This window comes from Polypterus senegalus, chromosome 9, assembly GCF_016835505.1.
Source record: "Polypterus senegalus isolate Bchr_013 chromosome 9, ASM1683550v1, whole genome shotgun sequence".
Classification (NCBI taxonomy): Eukaryota; Metazoa; Chordata; class Cladistia; order Polypteriformes; family Polypteridae; genus Polypterus; species Polypterus senegalus.
This window is the reverse complement of record NC_053162.1, coordinates 7,176,698-7,190,154: the sequence shown is the minus strand read 5'-3', so window position 1 is coordinate 7,190,154 and position 13,457 is coordinate 7,176,698. Positions and strand designations below refer to the sequence as shown.

Sequence of the window (13,457 nt, the reverse complement as noted above, 5' to 3'; positions counted from 1 at the left end):
GCAGCAGCGCTACCCACTGCGCCACTGTGCCGCCCTCACAAGTTTCCTTTCCTTTTAATTTTCTTACTTTATAATCTTTCTGATGTGTGTTCAGATCAAAGTAGGTGTGTGTATTTATTTACTTATCTACCAATTTGTGTATTTATTTATTTAAAGAGCTTCTGTAAAATGCCAAATTTCACCCTGGAGACAATTAAAAGTTCTATCTATATATCTGTTATATAGTGGCTATCGGTTATATTGTGCCCTTCACATCTACCTAATATACGGTGCTTTTCATATCTATCTGCTATATAGTCACTATATCTGCTATGTATCACATCTATCTATTGCCCTTCACATCTATTATGTAGCACCTTTCATATCTTTGTCATATTGTGCCTTACACATCTATTATATAGTGCCTTTAATATCTATCTAGCTAGCCATCTAATGGTTATATAGTACCTTTCATATTTATCAATCTGTTAAACAGTGCCTTACACATCTATCTATTATACAAAGCCTTTCATATCTATCTACTGGCTATGTATTGCCCTTCACATCTATCAATCTTTTATATTGTGCCTTTCATATCTGTTATATAGTGCTTAACACATCTATTATATAGTGCCTTTCATATCTGTTATATATTGCCCTTCAAATCTACCTGTTATATAGTGCCTTACACATCTATTATACACTGCCTTTCATATCTATATATCTAGTGCTTATAAAGTACCCTAAACATCAATTATATAGTGTATTTCATATCTATCAGTTATATAATGCACTTCACATTTATTATATGGTGCCTTACATATCTATTATATAAAGCATTTCACATCTATTATATAGTGTTTTTCGTATCTATCCATCTATCTAGTGGTTATATAGTGCCTCTCATATCTAGCTCTCTGTGGTATAGTGCTTTACACATCCATTATAGATTGCCCTTCAGATCTATTATATAGAGCCTTTTCATATATAGCTCTGTGTTATATAATGCCCTTCACATCTGTTTAGTATGCAGTGCCTTTCCTATCTATCTGTCCGTCTAACTCTAGAGAGAAAAAGCTGCAAATCAAATATTTGCTAAAAGCACAACTGCAGTATTACATCAATAATAAAAAAGAGTGACAGAGAAACATTATAATATTAAACTACAAGTCTTCCCTAAAGGAAAAAAATATTCCTGCAATTACATCTGGATTTTTGACAAGAAATGACGTTGTGTGTAAGAAATGTTAGAGTGAAAGAAGCGAGATTGTTTTTACTATTTTAGTTCATGATCACATTTTACAAAATTTAGCACCTTAGCTTTATTTATATATATATATATATATATATATATATATATATATATATATATATAAATCTCCCAAGTATTCATTTACTAGTAGACTGAAGCATCATGTTTTTAAAGTTAAGCTTACAGAAGCTAACATAAGTCAGATCAGAAACAAACCGATCACATACTGTCAGCGAGTCTTTGTCCATATCGTGTGAAAAGCCTAATTTATAAGAAAGCAGATACACTCCAAGACAAGCACTAAGTCTCACTTCAAAGCAGCGACCACAGTTGTCATCCTCTGGCTAATGGGACAAGTCACAAGTCCTAGCTGGGGTGCTGAGCTATTAAAGCCGAGGCAGCCGTGAATTTTGATGTTTTCATTTGGCTGCCTATTCTATGTGATATAATGAGCAGGAAGTAAAATAAAAAAGAGAAAAGAAAAAGAAAGGCGGTGTGTTACAAAAATGATGAATCATCTCACGATGTCACCTACAGACTGGAATAAGTTCAGTCTGACTAAAAGTGTTTTTCTATAGAGCTTCTAGGACTGTTCCAAGTGTTTGAAAGGTTCATCCAATTCTTATTACAAATATCAATAAATATTTAAAAGAACAAGTATACATGTAATTAAAATACATTTTGCTTCATGGCATAGAAACATTTACTGAAGTATATTTGACTTAGTTTTAAGACCAGTGATCATTTGGACCATTTTCTCTTAGTGTACTAACATGGTACAGTCGGCAATAGAATTGAAGAAAACCAACATTGCGTTTCACAGCCAATCACCATTAAGCACAGAGTGAGCGTCAAATCAATGAGTTGCAATTAACCCACAGTGTAGTTTGGGTTTGCCGTATTAAATATTACCGACTTGGAAATTTCATTTATGTTTCAACCTCAAGGGTGGCACGGTGGTGTTAGCGGTAGTGCTTTTCATTGGGTTTGAACCTCGGGCTAAAAGGTATTCCAAGATAGTGCCTCTATGGAGGAGATGGACAGAATCGCTTGTCGTTGCATCCAATTTTGACAACATCCTCTTTTCCACAACAGTCACCAGAATGTCACTTTGTTTAGGTGCTTTGCTGAACCTGCAGTCAAATTGCTTCTCCAGGACACCACAAGCACACAATAACATACTGGTTATGCCAGACTGGTAGAACATTTCCAGGCTCTTGCAATGCACATCAAAAAACCCGACCATCCTCAGGAGTGCCATTTTGTTGTCAGACCAGTCCAGTTTTCAGGTACTAGTAGTTCTGCCCCTCCATTTGCTCATCCCCCCCAGATGATGATGATGATGATATACCATAATGATATATCTATCTATCTATTATATAGTGCCTTTCACATCTACCTCTCTCTCTCTCTGTTATATATATTGTCACAGGAGGAGGCTGGGGAACAGACCCAGCCGGGACGCCTGGAAGGACCAGGTTTTGGCATATACGTCCTCCGGGCTACGAGGGGGCAACTTCCCTGGATCTGGAGAGGACCACGGGAGAGGAGCAAGGAAGCTCAAGCTCATTGGGACCCATAGCCACCACCAGGGGGCGCCTCGAGCCTCAAAGAGCCTGGGAAACATTGACTTCCGCCACACCCGGGAAGATGGAGGAAGAGCCTTCCAGGGACGCCCGGAGTGCTTCCGGGTGCAAGAGCTGCACTTCCGCCACACCAGGAGGTGCTGCCAGAAGAACATCGAGCACCTGGTGCATGTCCGGGTGAACATAAAAGGGGCCGCCTTCCTACAGTCTGGGAGCTAGAGGCGGGAATGGGAGCAGGATGAAGCTCCCGTGGAGAGAGGAAAGACGGCCCACGGACATTGTGGAAGAGGCTCGTATTAGGGGTGTGAGCACCGAGGTGTGTGTATATAGAAAATAAACGTGTGCTTTTTGTAAAGATGTGGTCTCACATACATATATATATATACATATACATACACACATACATACATTCATACATACACACACATATAAATACTAGGGGGCTTAGCCCCCTGCTCGCTTTGCTTGCCAACCCCCCGCCTGCACCACGCGCCTGCCACTTCAAGTCTCAAGTGTGGATTTCACTTTCAACAAACAACAAATACAAAATCCAAGAAAACTTCTTTGTCCGTGTTTTGCAAATAAATTTCATGTAAAGTGCGATACTTTTGGATATATGGATTTGTATCCATTATTGGCTGTAGAATTTGTAACACGTCCGATTGTTTAACTCTTTTGATTCTCTGTTGCATCGCTTCTCCGTGATCATAAATATAAGCCTGACCAAATTGTGGTTTCTTCAAAATTAAACTTGTGATCGCTTTAATTGTTGCGAGACCACAGATTCTCATTGCGTATGGTCCTGAATCTGAGCACTGAATGTTGCGAACACGAACAGATTATTGTAGATTCAGATATTTTGCCTGTAGTGTTTGTGGATTTCACTTTCACCAAACAAATCTTTTTGATTTCCAAATGAAATGCCAAAATTGACTTTCATCTGAAAAGATGACTTTGGACCACTGAGCTGTTAACAGTCCAGTCAGTTACCTCCTTAGCCCAGATAAGACTCTTCTGACGTGGTCTCTGGTTCAGGAGTGGCCTGACTCAAGGAATGCTGTGACAGTTGTAGCCCACGTCCCCATTACGTCTGTGTGTGGTGGCTCTTGAAGCACCGACTCCAGCAGCAGTCCACTCCTTGTGAATCTCCCCCAAATTCTTCAATGGGCTCTGCTTCACACTCCTCTCAAGGCTGCGCTTATCCCTGTTGCTTGTGCACCTTTTTCTGCCCCATTTTTTCCTTCCACTCAACTTTCCATTAATATGCTTGGATACGTCACTCTGTGAACAGCCAGCTTCTTTAGCGATGACCTTTGGTGGCTTCTCCTCCTTGTGGAGGGTCTCAATGACTGTCTTCTGGACAATTGTCAAGTCAGCAGTCTGATTGTGAGGCCTACTGAACCAGACAGAGAGACCACTTAAAGGCTCAGGACCCCATTGCAGGTGTTTTGGGTTAATTAGCTGAATGGAGTATCACACCAGGAGTCTACAATATGGAACATTTTAACAATATTCTAATTTTCTGAGATACTGAATTTTGGGTTTTCATTAGCCAGAAGTCATAATCAGCAACATGAAAAGAAACAAACGCTTGAAATATACTTCAATTACGGGACAGATGATAATAAAAGCAAATGTAGCGTGCGAGAAGAAGAAAAAGAGTCTCGGAGTTTCAGTGCAGGACCAGCTGGATCAGTACTTTGTGGAAGTCCAACACTTCTCTGGCACCAGGACTGCACTTCAGTACTGGCAGCAGAAATCGGCAACAAAAAGTCTTGCTGGCGCCTGTTGCTGTGGACCTCGTCTGTCACTGTGTGGCTATCTGAGCAACGGACATCGTTGCAACGTGAACAAATCTCTCAAAATGCGCATTTGTTTAAAGCTTAACAGCAACGCACTCGCACAGACTGGTTTCTTGGGTTGAAACATTTGATCCTGCCGACTACGCTCACTGGGCCACTTAATCCGTTTGGTCATTGATAGTCCAGCTGTGTTTAACAGCATTATGACATGTGAGTGTATTTTGTTGACTGAAACATAACTTGCATTGAAATGTGTGGGCCAGCATTTGTGACCTTGCAACAGGAAAAAAAAAAAAACAAAACTAAAATTTGACTATTATCTAAAAAGGCCAGAACTAAATAAAATAAAAACTCAAATTTTAAACACACAACTAAACAAAAATAAAAATAGTTGACTCCACTGAAAACTACATCTATCCATTCATCCATTAACCAACCTGCTATATCCTAACTACAGGGTCACTGGGGTCTGCCGGAGCCAATCCCAGCCAACACAGGGTGCAAGACAGGAAACAAACCCGGGCAGGGGGCAGGGCGCCAGCCCACCACATGACGCGCACACACACACCCACACTAGGGACAACTTAGAATCGCCAATACACCTAACCTGCGTGTCTTTGGACTGTGGGAGGAAATCGGAGCAGACACAGGGAGAACATGCAAACTCCACACAGGGAGGACCCGGGAAGCGAACCCAGGTCTCCTTACTGCGAGGCAACAGCACTATCCACTGCACCACCATGCCACCAAACTAGAACTAAATAAAAATGAAAATGAATTTTATAAAATAAAAACTAAAACTACAATTAATATCAGACCCAAAATGTCACTGGACAGAGGTTTAGTCACACAGCACACGGTTTTATTTACACAGTTCAGCCCAGCACAAGGTAAAACACACATCGCACTAATCTCCGCCACAGTCCCTTCACCTTCAGTCCTCCACAACAGGATTTGTCCTCTTCCTCACGACTCTGGCCGCTGGACGCTGGAGACTGGCCCCGTTTTTTAATTTTTTTTACATGGTACCCGCAAGTGCTGCCAAATAGGGCCCTGAAAACATCCAGGCACCCCCTGGTGGTGAACATGGGCACCAGCAGGGTTGAGCTTCCATGCTTATAACCCATTGCCCCGCTGGAAACCAAGAAGGGCTGCCCTCTGTCGGTCCAGGGGAGAAACAATCTTGAAAATACTCTCTCTTCAGGTCCTTCCATAATCAGGGCGTCCTGGCCAGGGTCGGCCACAACATTTAAACTGAGGCACACATTTTAATATGTCACATTCTTGTTCAGTATCTACTAGTATCTCAGGAATTAAATCATTAACACTTCATATACACACCCCATATTAGGGCAGGTTGCACTTATTTTTCAAAGTAATTTTTAGCAAAACAAAACAAAACATATTACCTGCCATATTGAGCTGTTCTGAGAGTAAAAGGTCTTCAACCTGAAGAAAAAAAGTAAACACAAAGCCATTATTTTACGAATATTTAAAGAGCTATGGGATAAAATTGCTCTAAAAACATCATCTCATATGTTAATATTTTCTGTCGCTCTTTCAGCTTGTCATAGTCATATTCTACCTGCTCTGCTAAATCATTAAAACGTATTACTCTTGTATGTAATTCACACCTTAAGTTATGAAGATTTATACCCAAAAGCCATTTATTTCTACGCATTACCAAATACCCCAAAGTCACTTCATGACTAATTCTAAAGCAAAAAGGAGCTTTAAAAAGGGGACCAATGGGTTGGGGGTATTTCTACTACTTCTTATATGTACTACACTGGAAAGTCAACTACAGAAGGCTTGGCATTCAGTCTTTTGAAATCCAAGCTCACCAGCAGCTGTTCCTATATGAGGTTTCATTCACTGTTACAGGAACCCAAGATGGAGATGCTGACACTGCAGCTCCAATTTCAACGCACACATATATATTTATAAATATATATAAGGCTATGCTCAGTCTCAGACGTACAGTGTAAAAGAGCTGTGGCAGACGGCGTTCATTTGAAAAATCGCAGAGCATGAGAAGGTACAATTCCACATTATTTTATCACACTTTGATCATCGATGTCCTTCAATACAACATGCATATTCCACAGCGGTCTACTAACAGCTGCTCTCAAGTTTTTAACCCAACGTCATTCTTCATCCACGCACTCTTAACATACCTGAGCTTGAAACAAATTCTGAGTGAACAAAAAATACAGGAGTTTGCAAATAACGTAACTATAATCCGCCACCATTAAAAAGACAGCTTGCCACATTATAATGCAATCTGTGATCTTCAACTCTTCTGGAGAGCCTCCATTTGGCAGATGTATCTACTAGATACAGTAGAAGGGTCTCTGTCCCAATTCACACTGCTTCATAACAACATGTGGGGAAAAAAGGGCAGGCATTGAAAAGACAAAAAATTTAAAAAGAATCCGTATCATGAACAGATTGCCTGTCAGTAGATGTGTACTCCTCTATATGGTGCGGCAATCCACACTCACAAAAACTTTTCTGTAATTGATATAAAACAACACATTAGGAGCACCAACTGCAAGTCCTGCATCAGGAGAACCTCGACGGCCAGGAGGTTAGTAAAGGAGAGCAACTCGGTGGCAACAGGTGGCCACAGTGACGCACAAGACAAAGCTGTGTCACCACTGCTAATTCTACAGAATCATTTCAGTCTGTCGGCAGAGCTAATGTTACAAAACAGTTAAACCGCAAAAACAGTACAACATTAAAAAAAAAAAAAGTATACAGTGCGCCCCCACCCCATAATATTTGGGACAGAGGCACATTAATTTCCCCCTTTGCTCCACAGTTTAAAATTACAAATCAAACTGTTCAGACTTGTGATTAAAGTGCACCCTGCTGACTTTCATTTGAGGGGATGTGCAGATATTCAGGTGCCACTCTTTTTCTACATGGCACCCCCATTTCAGGGCACCATAATGTCTGGCACACAGCAATGGCATTTTTTATTAAAGTCATGATATTTAACCCTTTATCGCGTGTCCCTCACATGCAATGATGGCTTCACGGATATCACCAGGTGCTGAGGGTCTTCTCTGGTGATGCTCCCCCAAGCCTCTCATGAAGCCATCTTCTGCTCCTGCTTGTTTCAGGGGGGCTTGTCCCCTTCAGTTTTCTCTTCAGCATATGGAAGGCCTGCTCAGTTGCATTGAAATCGGGTGACTGGCTTGGCCGTTCAAGAATTTTCCATTTTTTAGCTTTGCTGTCTTTCCTCAGCAGCCTGTTTGGCTCACCATCTTGTGGCAGGATGAAGTGGCGTTCACCAAGTTTGGAGTCACTTACTGAACTTGAGCAGATCAGATGTTTCTACACACCTCAGAATTCAATGTGCCACTGCCATCAATAAGGAGAAGTGTTTCAGTCAAGACCCGCGGCAGCCATACATGCCCAAGCCATAACACCCCCAGCACCGCCATGTGTAACAGATGAGGTGGTCTGCTTTGCAGTTCCTTGTCGTCCCCACACTTTGCTCTCACCATCACTCTGATCAGGTTCATCTTTGTCTCATCTCTCTACAAGACCTTTTCTCAGAATTCTGCAGGCTCTTTGAAGTCTTTCATCACTAACTGTCATCTGGCCATCCTGTTTTTGTGGTCTCCATCTTGCAGTGTGGCCTCTGTGTTTCTGCTCATGAAGTCTCCTGCTGATAGTCGTCTGACGCTCACACATCGGCCCCCCTGTTTCTGATCCGTCAAACAGGCATTTGGGGGCTTTTTATTGACCATAGTGAGGATTCTTCTTGTCCTACCAGTCTCCTTGTAATTACTGAGCCCACCAGTGTATTCTTTCTTCTTCATGATATTCCAGACAGTTGATTTCGCTCATCCTGATGTCTTTCTAATGGTTTTCTTTTTCATCCTCATAATGGCTTCTTTGACTTTCTCTTGTCCTCATGTTTAACAATGGCAGCTACAGACTCCAAAGGGTAGAAGCAAGCCGAGGTAACTTATGAAGCAATGAAACCCACCCGAGTGATCACAAACACCTGGGACGCCAACGGTCCCAAACATTACGGCGCCCTGAGCCATGTAGAAAAAGTGTGGTGTGAGTGAAATGTCTGCAAATCCCCTTAAATGAAAGTCTGCAGGGTGCTCTTTAATCACAAGTCTGACTTGTTTGATTTATAATTTTAAAATGTGAAGCAGAGGGGGAAATCAATGTGTCTTTGTGTCCCAAACATTCTGAATGCATTTTTCACACAAACCACTGACACTTTAAAAAGTGGCCCCATAATAACTGAGGAAAAAAACAAAAAACTAATAATCCATCCATCCATTATCCAACCCACTATATCCTAACTACAAGGTCATGGGGGTCTGCTGGAGCCAATCTCAGCCAACACAGGGCAAAAAGGCAGGAAACAAACCGCGGGCAGGGCGCCAGCCCACCGCAGAACTAATAATACAGTATTCATTAACATTTTCAGAAATAAGTTATTGAGAGGCAATTATGAAAAATTGGGAAAGGGTTTCAGAGAGAAGGCTCAGAGAAGACACCACCATAGGGGATGCAGTCTTTTGGAGTGAGAAAAAACAGAAAGGCCTGCATATGTTGCATCTATTGGATTTGGAGAAAGGCTTATGATCGAGTATCATGTCAAGAGGTCTGGAGGTGCAGGAGAGAGGAAGGAGGACCAGAGAAGTGTGTGAGGATTGTTCAGGATATGTCTGAGAGAGTGAGGACTTGGGGATCAGGGTAACCCCAGTTAGAGGAAGTCTGCACCAGAGGTCTTCCTTAAGTCCTTACCTCTTTGATCTGGTAATGGATGAGTTGACTTGTGGGATAAAAGACCAGTCCTTATGGTGCAGGCTTTGTGCTGATGACAGTGTGTTGTATGGCACCACAAAAGAAGAAGTGGAGAAGTAGAAAGAATGGAGAAGACAGAGGACTGATGATAAATACAGACAGATTATATGAGGTTTACTGATGATCAGGACTGAGAGGTTAGCCTGCAGAGAAATCTTCTGAAAACAGTGGAGAAGTTTAAGTATCACGGATCAGTGGTAGCTCAAGATGGAAATGCAGAGTGCAGTGTGGATGGACCAGCTGGTAAGCAAAGAATTAAAGGTAAGGTTTTTAGGACAGTGGTAAGACCAGCAATGACGTATGGAGCTCTGGCACAGGCATTAGCTGGGGCACAGAAGAAGAAGTTGGATGTGGCAGAAATGAGAATTTTGAGATGGATGTGTGGAGTTATAAAGGACAGAATAAGAAATGAGACCATCAGAGGTATAACAAAAGTGGGAGAGAAATCTAAGAGAGGACTGGAAAGTAGTGTAAAGTAGTATGGATGTGTATTGAGGAGAGGCCATGAATATGTGGGCAAAAGAGTGATGGGAATGGAAGTCCAGAGGAACAAAAAGTGAGGGAGGCCAAAGTGGACGTGAATGGATAAAGTAAAAGAAGATTTGAAGGAAAAAGGTCTGATTAGGAAGGAGGAGTATGGAGAAGGCTGATCAAGCACATTGAGCCCACAGAGAAGTGGGAAGAAGACATGGTAGCACAAGATAGAGAATTAGATGCAGAGATGACCCATAGAGTGCAGCGTGGATGGAACAATTGGAAGAAGGGGTCAGGAGTATTGTGTGATCAAAGAATTAAAAGCGTTAAAGTTTACGTTTCTAAGACCAGCAATGATGTACGGAGCTGAGACACGGGCAGTAAAGAAGCACGGGAGAAGAAGTGAGATGTGGCTGATATGAGAAAGTTGAGATGGATATGTGGATTATTACTTGATTATTATCTTGATTATTACAAAATACTAAATCCAGACAGGCTTCACCCTGTGTTGGTGCTTTAACATACTGTGTTAAAAAATAGTCGCCGATTATTTCTAAAAACTCCTGTGCTCCTCCATCTGCAAGGTTATCCCAGTTAATATTTGAATCATTAAAGTCGCCCATGACTATAACATCTCCCTATAAACTTGCCTTTTTGATATTACTAAAAAGATGTGTTGAAATGACTGTCTGAATTGGGTGGTCTATAACACTCTCCTAAAATAAGACCTCTTTCCCTATTTTCCAGGTGAAGCCACACGTTCTCACTAAGATGGGGCTCATCATCCAACCGAAGAGGACTTGCCTTTAAATCCTGTTTGGCATAAACAGCAACCCCACCTCCTTTTCTGTTCTGTCTCTCCTTCCTAATAATGTGTATCCCTCTATGTTACACTCATCCCCATCTTTGTTATTTAGCCAGGTGTCCGTCATTGCTATAATATCATAATTTTTCTCCACTACATACAACTCCAACTCACTTACCTTACTTTTGATACTTCTAGCATTAAGGCAAGCTATTTTTAATGTGTTACTCCTTCTACATTTAAATGTTTGTTTAGAATTTACATTACTATGCATTTTTATTTCTACACCATTGTTTGTTCCTCCATGTATAGATCTAAGCCTGGCCTGTCCTAAACTCCCTTTAAACAATTCTCGACTAGCCTACACATACGCCTCCCCAATACATCGGTGCCCCTCCAGTTCAGATGTAACCCGTCACGGAACAGGTCCCATCTGTTCCAAAAGGAGTCCCGATGCCCCATAAACCTATACCCTTCTACCCTGCACCAAGATTTGAGCCACGCGTTAAACCTTCTAATCTCCTCAATCTTACCTGGACTGGCATGTGGCACAGGCAGAACTTGGGAGAAGAATAACTTGTCAGTTCTGCTCCTCAGCTTGGCACCTAACTCTCTGAATTTGGATCACAGAACTGACGGACTACCCTTATGTATGTCATTTGTTCCAACATGGACAATGACAACTAGATCCACACCCGCTCTGGCCAAGAGCCTATCCACCCTTCCAGGGAGGTCTCCCACCTGTGCACCCGGAAGGCAACACACCGTGCGAGACCTTTAAATATCTGGGAGTGCAGCTGGATGACAAATTGGACTGGACTGCCAATACTGATGCTCTATGTAAGAAAGGTCATAGCAGACTATACTTTCTGAGAAGGTTGGCATCCTTCAACATCTGCAGTAAGATGCTGCAGATGTTCTACCAGACGGTTGTGGCGAGTGCCCTCTTCTACGCGGTGGTGTGCTGGGGTGGCAGCATAAAGATGAGACGCCTCACGCCTGGACAAACTTGTTAAGAAGGCAGGCTCTATTGTAGGATTAAAGTTGGACAGTTTAACATCTGTGGCAGAGCGACGGGCACTAAGCAAACTCCTGTCAATCATGAAGAATCCACTGCATCCACTGAACAGTGTCATCTCCAGACAGAGGAGTAGCTTCAGTGACAGACTTTTGTCACCGTCCTGCTCCACTGACAGACTGAGGAGATCGTTCCTCCCCCACACTATGCGACTCTTCAATTCCACCCGGGGGAGTAAATGCGAACATTAATTTTATTTTAATTTTTTCATTTTTATTACTATTTAATTTAATATTGTTTCTTTGTATCAGTATACTGCTGCTGGATTATGTGAATTTCCCCTTGGGATCAATAAAGTATTTATCTATCTAGATTCTCTCTCCTCTGGAGCACACCTGCACTTCAGTCCCCAACTATCACTACCTCTCTTTTATTGGGAACTGGTTTTGAGGTGGCCTGTTGGGGCTCCTCATCCCTGCCTACCACCTCAGAATTATCAGAGACACCATCCAGCTCTGCAAGGACATGATAATGCTTTGACACTTCTAATTCTGGGCTTGATGCCCCCAGACAGTGTGCACCCTTTACCTTACACCTTGTGACCGTGACCCACCTATTTCTACCTGTCCGGTCTGGCGTCACCTTGGGGGTGCACACTCTCTCTTTAAAAGGACACCCGGGCCAAGTCCGCCAAATCTCTATTACAATGCAGGTCAGCCAACTCCTCCTCCAGTTCATGAACCCTGAGCTCGAGGTGCTGGATCAGCTGGCATCTCTTGCAGATGTAGCCCTCATAGACAACTGGCTCTTCCAAACCATCATCTAAAAAGTCCAACATAAAACAGGACTTGCATTGCACTGGCCTCATTATTAAAATTTGATGTGGGATTAGTAAAACTGCCTTAACTTTTTTTTTCTTAAAATTAAATAATTTAACCTAAATGGCAACACTAAGATCTGCTACGGCTATTTTACACCTTTTCCCTTTAAGCTCCTGTCCTGTTCTCTCGCTCAGCTGCCTGCTATTTGTCTTTCTATGAGGTTAACTTTACTTTTCTCCGTTTCCTCTCCTAACTTTGGCTCCTCTTACTTATAAGCTCTCCACTCGCACTGTTTGTATTCCCCCATATTAATGAACCCTTACACTGTCGCCCGCTTAACTGTTCTACCTCGATAAGTACTGTTCAATCTAAAATCAATACATAAATAAAACTTTACTACCTTATCTGCTCCTACAGCCCCTTGTGCCTGATCGGTGTCTTAACGATGGCCGCTTACCTGCGCACCACTGAGCGGTCTCCTTTATTGCTTTGCAGTCAGCCTCGGCCTTTTTCTTTTTTATTTCTTTTCCTTTAAACTAAGGAATCGCTGTTACCACAACGCAGTTATTTGCTCTACAAATGCCAGTATCAGCTACTGCGGCTTTCTACCCTGCCTCCTTGATGCTAATGCTGAGAAACTTGTCCACGCTTTTATCACATCCCGCATCGATTACTCTAAGGAGCCGCTGGCAGGTGCCCCTTCTAATCTTCTATCACAGCTCCAGCTTGTTCAAAACTCGGCTGAAAGAGTCCCAACACAAACCAGCAGCAGCAGCGAGCACATCACATCCATCCTGCTCCGTCTTCACTGGCTCCCTGTGTCTTACAGAATCGAATATAAAATCCTACTAATAACCTAGTACTAGGGTGTTGTACCG

General features: G+C 42.3%; 1 protein-coding gene across 3 annotated transcripts in view; it reads right to left on the bottom strand.

The window, feature by feature from the left end:
* LOC120535088 (adenylate kinase isoenzyme 1) overlaps positions 1–13,457 on the bottom strand; it is a 260,210-nt gene that overhangs the window by 30,487 nt on the left and 216,266 nt on the right. For all 3 annotated transcript variants that reach the window (XM_039762647.1, XM_039762649.1, XM_039762650.1), the window contains one exon: positions 6,029–6,068. In XM_039762647.1, coding sequence (XP_039618581.1) covers positions 6,029–6,068 — 40 coding nt within the window. The remainder of the gene's footprint in view (positions 1–6,028; positions 6,069–13,457) is intronic.